At 41.1% G+C, this 8,364-nt stretch overlaps 2 protein-coding genes across 3 annotated transcripts; one reads left to right on the top strand and one right to left on the bottom strand.

Annotated features, from left to right (window-relative positions):
• Positions 1–2,224: 2,224 nt before the first annotated feature.
• On the top strand, positions 2,225–5,478 carry LOC129166544 (uncharacterized). Of its 2 annotated transcripts, XM_070545538.1 has the most exons (3): positions 2,225–3,247; positions 3,487–3,811; positions 4,273–5,478. In XM_070545538.1, exons 2-3 carry the CDS (start codon positions 3,788–3,790, stop codon positions 5,338–5,340), a joined length of 1,092 nt encoding a protein of 363 aa, XP_070401639.1. In that variant the 5' UTR covers positions 2,225–3,247; positions 3,487–3,787; the 3' UTR covers positions 5,341–5,478. The 2 variants fall into 2 exon arrangements, with proteins under 2 accessions (XP_070401639.1, XP_054605080.2); XM_054749105.2 differs by lacking the exons at positions 2,225–3,247; positions 3,487–3,811 and adding an exon at positions 3,975–4,006.
• LOC129166545 (uncharacterized) lies at positions 5,398–7,614 on the bottom strand. Its single transcript, XM_054749107.2, has 3 exons — positions 6,951–7,614; positions 6,053–6,250; positions 5,398–5,931 (listed from the first exon to the last, which is right to left on the bottom strand). The coding sequence occupies exons 1-3, from the start codon at positions 7,225–7,227 to the stop codon at positions 5,666–5,668; spliced, it is 741 nt and encodes a 246-aa protein (XP_054605082.1). The 5' UTR covers positions 7,228–7,614; the 3' UTR covers positions 5,398–5,665.
• Positions 7,615–8,364: the final 750 nt, after the last annotated feature.

The raw sequence follows: 8,364 nt of genomic DNA, 5'->3' as shown, positions 1-8,364 counted from the left end.
AGCAAAAAGAGGGACATCTTCTGTCATGTGCACCGTGTACACTACCGTCAGGTTTGCGGGTGTTGAACAACCCCTCTGTGATTGCAGCTCATATTGTGTGTAAAATGCATTTGAGGCATGCTGACTCTGGACCAAAATTTCTGTTGTTTATATTTATATCAGCATCTCAGAGGAACGTAGCAGAGGGCAATATTTTCAGTTCTAGCCCCTCACAAATTGATGCCTTAGTTCATCACGTTAATTCCTCTTTAAGTGTGGCATTAGATGATGTAGCCCCTTTTAAAAAAGAAGGTAATTAGGGACAGGAAGTTGGCTCCCTGGTTTAATTCTCATTTACGAGCCTTAAAACAAAACTCTAGGAAATTAAAGAGAACATGGCGCTTTACGCACCATGAGGAGGCCTACTTACCCTGGAAAAATAGCCTTGTGCTTTATAAAAATAAGCTTCGACAAACTAGAACTGCTTATTTTTCAGCGCTGATTGAGGAGAATAAGCATAATCCTAAATTTCTTTTGCGTACAGTTGCTAAACTTACACAGAATCATAGCTCTGAGCCATCTATTCCCTTAGCCCTCAGCAGCAATGACTTCATCGGATTTTTTACAAGTAAGATTAATTCTATTAGAAACAAAATCTTTACCATTCTCCCTAATGCGATTTCTTCTTCCTCAGTAAGTGAGGCAGCATCAGAGGTGACTGTAGAATCTCATCTGTGCTTGAACCGTTTTGATCCAGTTGCGCTTTCAGAGTTATCAAAAATATTGGCTTCATCTAAACCTTCAACTTGCATTTTGGATCCAATCCCAACCAAGTTATTTTAAGATGCAATTCCTTTGGTTACTGCCCCCATTCTAAATATAATCAATCTGTCCTTAGTAAATGGGTATGTACCACACGATTTCAAGGTTGCTGTAATCAAACCTTCACTTAAGAAGCCTTCTCTGGATCCCGATGACCCAATGAATTATAGACCAATATCTAACCTTCCATTTTATCCAAAGTCCTGGAGAAAATAGTGGCCATCCAAGTATGTGAGCATTTAAACACCAATGCTCTGTTTGAGGAATTTCAGTCTGGTTTTAGAGAGTATCACACCACTGAAACTGCATTAATGAGAGTTACAAATGATATTCTCATGGCCTCAGATAAGAATCTTGTGTCTGTTCTAGTCTTGTTAGATCTCAGTGCTGCCGTTGACACAGTTGATCACAATGTTCTTTTAGAAAGACTTGAACATGTTGTAGGTATCAAAAGAACAGCGTTAGGCTGGTTTAAACCCTACCTGTCTGACAGATTTCATTTTGTAAATGTACATGAAAAATCGTCTTCATACTCCAGGGTTACTTGCGGAGTACCACAGGGTTCAGTGCTTGGACCAATTCTTTTTACTATATATATGCTCCCAATTGGTAAAATCATTAGACAGCATGGGATAAACTTCCACTGTTATGCTGACGATACTCAGTTATATTTATCCATTAACCCTGATGAACCTAATCGGTTGGGTACATTACAGGCTTGTCTTGAGGACATAAAAAGTTGGATGACTAAACTTTTTGCTTTTAAATCAAGACAAGACGGAAGTTCTCATCTTTGGACCAGAAATCCAGAAAAGGAAATTGCTTAGCCAGTCGCCTGACCTGAATGGCAATACATTAATCTCCGAGAACAAAGCAAGGAACCTTGGTGTTATCTTTGACCAGGATATGTCATTCAAATCCCAAGTTTCACAAGTTTGTAGGAGTTCCTTTTTCCACCTTCGGAATATTGCTAAGATTAGAAGCATCCTTTCCAGAAGTTATGCTGAAAAACTAGTTCATGCATTTATTACATCAAGACTGGATTACTGTAATTCATTGCTCTCAGGAAGTCCACAGAATGTAGTTAAAAGTCTTCAGCTTGTCCAAAATGCTGCAGCTAGAGTTCTGATGAGAATTAAAAAGAGAGATCATACCCTCCTGTCTTGTCTTAGCGTCCCTACATTGGCTACCTGTTAAATTCAGAATAGATTTTAAGATCCTTCTTCTCACATATAAAGCTCTTTATAATCAAGCTCCATCATACATCAGTGATCTGATTGTTCCATATGTCCCTAACTGAGCACTTCGCTCTCAGACTGCAGGTCTACTGGTGGTTCCCAGAATATCTAAAATTAGGATGGGAGGCAGATCTTTTAGTTATCAGGCTCCTCTCCTGTGGAACCAGCTCCCAGCTTTATAGCTCTTTTCCATCGCCTGGTCTGGGACGGTCAGGTCTGGGTATTATGGACCGGTATGTACCGGTATGGGTCTAGAAGTTTTCTGGCAAGCGTTTCTATCACATTCCAGGCTCCAGTAACTAGGCGGGGTAGCGTAATGCGTCACGCGCGATGTGTGCCTTAACGTCACACAGCGCGACGAGATCGCGCCAAAACACAACAACAATGGAGTCCAGTCACCAGCGCGTTCTTTCTGTTCTTGGTGTTTGGTATATTCTTTACACCCACATCACGATAGCGTTTAGAGCTATGCTGTGCGCATCGAGGAGGAGGGCAGCTGAAAGGCGACGACGCTTTCTGAAATTAATATCGGACACGAGGCATAACTTTCTACTGTTGAGACAAAGACGGAGGCGCCAGGTGGTAAGTAACTTCTAATGCTGTAATACATGTCGTTATAATCTCTGAAGGGGTGTGTAGGGCAACTATCAAAAAACAAAAACAAAAAAAAAGCACCAAAATCAAATGGTTTGGTTGTATATTGGTCATTTAAGACATGCTAAACATGAAAGGCCAACACCTAACTAAGTTTCAAACAGCTTCTGCACTCATGGTGATGCTAGTCAACAGGAGGGCCTGAATCCTTCACTCTTTACTTCCTGGGCATGTCATAGATAAGTTGTGCAGCTGTACTGAAAGTATTATAATTAATTATATAGGTAATTACAAGCAATACCACATTTGTGCATTTTATAAAGTGAACAAAACATAACCAGTCACTGGTAGTGCCATAAAGAACAGCTGTTATTTTAACCTTAAAGGCCCCGTGTGTGAAATTCACAGAAATCATAGTAAAAAGATCCGACTCTTTAGCACCACGCAGTTTAGAGTCGGTATTGCAGCTATTGGAGCCCCCAAGGATCAAAAAGGTTTTTTTTTAATCATTATTTAAAACTTTATTAACAAATATAACAAATACAATACAAAATCGTGTTGCTGTAAACGGCAGCATGTCATCATCTAATTCCAGCTTTCAAGTCAGCGAACAGGTTAGTTGTTTTCATCTAACTTATTTTATTAATTTAATCTAAATAGGTTTTGAATAAGAAAAACTTTTTAATGTCAGTTATGTTTGCTAATAGCAAACGGCAGCTAGTTAGTGATGACTTCTGACTACAAAAAATGACAATATTTTGTTCATTTTATTAGAGAAATGTTATATTTCTATTTGCCATTTTGGAAATATACAAGGTAGTGTAGTCTGTAATTGTTTTCTCTCCGTAAACAGAGTCAGATATCATCCGATGGTTCATCAGTGAAGACAGACAGAGGACGAGGGAGAGGAAGAGGGCGAGGAAGAGGGAGAGGAAGAGGGAGAGGACAGACGTGTGCCAGCGCACAGAGAGGCAGAGGTGTTAGATATGCGACAGAAGCAGGGCAAGCATCCCAAGATGAAGGAGCCGAATTTGCTCAAACCAGCCGCAACGTTCCACGCACAAGAGGAAGAGGCAGAGCTGCAATAAAGTCTAGAAGATCGGCGCTTTCAAGCGCTTTCAAACTATCCCGTTTCTCAAGTTTGCTTGTAGAATATGTGTGATCCTCCATCGCTAGAAGTACGGTGTGGCTAGTTTCTTCTTCTTCTTAGTTACTTTGTCAGACTGCATGCTTACAAGGCGCACTTCTGTCCCCTGCTGTTTCTTTGAGGTTACATCATTTAAAAACGCAAACATCAAATGCGAAGCTTAATATGTTGTATGTCCCTAAAAGGTCACTGTATTTTAAGATGGCGCATGCCTTATGGAGCACCGGTCTGCTTCTTTTGTCTAAAATATTAAAATATAAAGCTAATAATAATGCTTAGAATAAATGCTTGTTTGAATTATCATTAAAAAAAAAACAAATTTGAGAATGTGATACAAGAAATTTGATAACTTATAAGATGAAATATCACACATTGGGCCTTTAAACAAATTCTATTGATGTGAACTTTATGTCTATAACCATACTGTTTCAATCTTTTTCACAGCACTATTCTTTTTACTTTTACTGTGTTATGACTGTTTTTTTTTTTTAGTTGGCTCTTTTGAATCAGCGACGGCAACCAACTGTGTGGGCCTTCAGCCGTGCCAGCGCCTTCTGGGATGTGACCATGCCAAACTTCACTCCGTCAGATTGGATAGCTCATTTCAGAATGTCAGAAGAGACCTTTTCATATCTTTGTTCCAAGCTCCGTCCAGCCATGCAGAAGAGGAACACCAACTTCAGAGCCTGCGTGCCACTCAGGAAAAGAGTTGCAATTGCACTGTGGAAGCTTGCAACTAACAGTGAATACAGGAGCATCGGGCTTCTTTTTGGTGTCAGCACGACCTCTGTGTGCCGCTGTGTGCAGGACTTCTGTAAGGCTGTCTGTAAACTCTTGCTTGCCGAGGTTATTGCTTTTCCAACTCTGCAAAAGCTACAGGAAATGGCTGACTATTTTGAGACCAGGTGGGGGGTTCCTCAGTGTGTGGGTGCCATCGATGGTTCCCATATCCCAATAATCGCACCACAGGGATTCCACACAGACTACTTCAATAGGAAAGGTTGGCATTCCATAATCCTCCAGGGCATTGTGGATGGCAGAGGCATGTTCTGGAATGTTAATGCAGGTCAGCCAGGTAGCTTGCATGATGCCCGTGTGCTGCGATTGTCCACATTTTGGGACTTGGTTGCTCATGGACAACTGCACCCAACTAGTACCAAGAACATTGAGGGAGTAAATGTAGGCTTTTATGTGCTCGGGGACTCTGCCTATCCTCTGCAGAACTGGCTCCTAAAACCATTTTCTGACAACGGTCGTCTCACTGCTGAACAACAGGCGTACAACAGGAAAACGTCCACAGCCAGAGTTGTGGTCGAAAATGCATTTGGGAGGCTAAAGGGTAGGTGGCGATGTCTTCTGAAGAGAAACGACAGTGATGTAGAGCTTCTTAAACACATGGTGCTGACCTGTTGTGTGCTTCACAATATCTGTGAGAGCCATGGGGAGGAATATACAGAATGTGACGCACCTGCTGATGAACCAGTGGTTGCAAATATGCAGGAAGTTGCAGAGGAGGGCAGTGATGTGCGTGAAGCTCTGATGCGACACTTCACCCGCTGACCTCAGTTTGTGTTTTTTCTTTCCATTTACTTTGTTTATTGTTTTGACACTTTTAACTGTTCGAAGCCTGTAGTTTGAACTGAAATGTTTGTTTTATTTTCAGAACTTAATAAAGTACACTATTTTACTGTTAACGAACTGTTGCACCTTTTCATTTTAACATATATTTAAGGTGGGCTGTAATGTAATCTACATTTATTATGTAAACGTAAATTTGCGAGCAAAAATTTTTAAGACAGTTCATGCACACCTTGTTTTTCTTTGAAAATTTATTGATAAAAAGGACAGACGGATAAAAAAAATTACGGGACAAATACATAGCACCTTACTGCCTGGGTGGTGGCAGGAAGTCAGAGGAGCTGCCCATTCTTTGTGCGACCAGTCCAAGAACAGCATTTAGGGCACCCAAATGTTCAAAATATCGCTCTGCGATCTGTAATTCATGTTGTCTTGCTGCTGCTGCGTCTTGTTGCATCCAGTTAACCTGCTCCCGGCTTATGCCTTCCATTCTGTCCATCTGCCTGCCATCTGCGATCTGCAACTCATCAAATATCACCTGTGTCCGTGCTTCCAATCGCCGTCTTCGGTCACCTGGAAACAACAACATTGACAATTACATTTGTGTTTATATGGATATCAAAATGTCAGTTGTCCAGTGAACTTGTCAGTTTTGTTTATGCACAAAGCAATTTTTAGAATGGTCAGACACTACCTGTGCGTCGACGACATGGTAGATGTTCCTCTCGAGTGGTAGTGGACAGAGGTGATGGTGGTGGCGATGGAACTGGCCGAGGCGATGGTGGCACAGAAGGTACGGACAGAGGTGATGGTGGCACAGAAGGTCCTGGAGTGCTACTTGAGGAAGTGGATGGTTCCTCTGAAGAGGGAGTGTTTTCCGCTTCAGATGTGTCTGAAAAACACAGATCAAAAAATTAGTCAGTAAGAAAAGGTCACGAAATAAATCGGTAAGAAAAGCACAATATTTTTACAGCAAAAGAGCATATAGGCATATAGTAAACTTAATAAAACTGCTATGATTTAAGGCCATTTTGTCATTTGGAACGTGTCCACTAGATGGCAGTAATTCGCCAGTGACGTACAGATTAATTGCAATTTAATGTTATATTCTTATTCATCCGAAAAATATATACTTGTTAAAAGTCCACTCTAGGCGAAAAACACTGCTGGCACGACTTTTGGGATATTTATAATATTAGATCAGCTCGCTTCTTCTCACTGTGCGTGCTCAGCTGTATAAAACAATGAGATGCTAACAACACTGAGATGCTAACGTGAAAGGCTAACCGAATTTCCCATGTTTTAAACAATGAGACGCTAACAAGAAAGGCAAATGCCGCTCCAGCCTCATGTACTCAACAAGGACATGCTAAACATGAAAGGCTTATATCGCGAACAGCGTGTTAAGAAACACGGGGGAATGCTAAATGAAGGTTAGCATAAACACGAGGGGATGCTAAGGCTAGTTAACATGAGGGGCTAAATCCTTTACTTGCTGACCATTTCTTAAATAGCTGCTGCTATTATTCAGTGTTTTTGGTGCTGCAATGAATGGCCTGCAGAGCTAAAAAGACAACAAAAGAAATGCTTACCAACAGGGTTTATGAGTGACTCCAGGATACTGGTTGCTGAGTCCAGGCCTCCTTCGCTGCCTTGGTTTGACGGTCTGTGTCCATAAATAGCGTCCACCACATCGTACCACTTCCATGTACTTCGCCCATTCCCACTACGGCCGTTGCTGTCCTTAACTTTTCTGTAGTGGGCTTTTATTTTTTTCAGCTTAGCACGACACTGCTCGGAGGTGCGCTGGAATCCTTCAGCTGCCATGCGCTGAGAAACTTCTTTGAAGACTTTCTCATTTCTTATCATCCCATCCAGCTCGGCCTGAATGTTGCTATCTCCAATGATGGTGAGGAACGTTTGAAGCTCCGCATTGGACCAAAAGCTATTTTACTTGCAGGCATTTTCACACACAAGAAGTACAGCCAAACAAACACTGGAACTCGACTCACTTCTTTTTCCATCCCCTGGGATTGTCGCGGGTAGTTACGTAATTTCTCCCCCAATCAGAGGACTCTGGACCTTTTACGCTTTGGCTCCGCCCAGACCAAAAATCTCTGGACCCACAACAGAAGGGGTCCCGCTCTGGCCCGCTACTGGACCGGTTCGGGTAGTTTCCTGGACTGGTTTAAACAATCGAAACAGAATATTTAGTGACCCGATCCTTCCCATTCCATGCCAGTTTGGTCGGTGGAAAAGGCCTATTAGTCTGTGAGGCAGACACTTTGTCTACTTTTTTTTTTTTTTTTTTTTTTTTTTTTTTTTTTTTTTTACCGTGTCCTGTCTGGCTGTGAAGCAAGCAGAATTGATGTCTGAATGCTGGTGACAAGCCTTACAGATTTATTCTCAGGTGGAGCATCAAAGCGTTTGCTTTTAATGTCACGCCTGATACTTAAAACTTTATTGTTATTGTTGTTGAATGTGTAGCGTTATGGATTTATGCTCTTTTATGAAAGAGGAACCATGCTACGTATTAATTCGGAATATTAATTTTAATAAATCAATAACCAAATTTTATATTGTTCAGAAGACTCAAAGGTTGTTTTCATCCATAAACTGCCGATAATATCTGAGTGTCTGTGTTTCAGTTCAATGAGGAAACCAGTTTGACGTTTAAAAGTTTTAATTCTTCAAATTAAACTAATGATTTTGAAATTGACAAACAGGAAATACAATCAACATTAGTAACTTTGTGGGACAATCTCTTTAACAGTTGATATGCTGTTAATGCTCAAATAGACCTTCTGTAGGTGAATGAAGATTGAGAGTGATATGATGTGATTATGGATGCGTGTGGGTGCCAAGTGTAGTGAGAATTGAACATGAGATGAGATGAATGCATGTGTGCATCTGATGTTGCTTCAGGAAGAAACAGGTGTCTGAGTGAAGTGATGGTTTGAATAAACTTAGGTTTAGTGGAAAAGATGCATCAAAACGCTATCTGTC

The sequence above is a fragment of the Nothobranchius furzeri genome, chromosome 16, assembly GCF_043380555.1.
Source record: "Nothobranchius furzeri strain GRZ-AD chromosome 16, NfurGRZ-RIMD1, whole genome shotgun sequence".
Lineage (NCBI taxonomy): Eukaryota > Metazoa > Chordata > Actinopteri > Cyprinodontiformes > Nothobranchiidae > Nothobranchius > Nothobranchius furzeri.
Note: the sequence above shows the minus strand (reverse complement) of the source record. Positions and strands in the feature narration are given on the sequence as shown.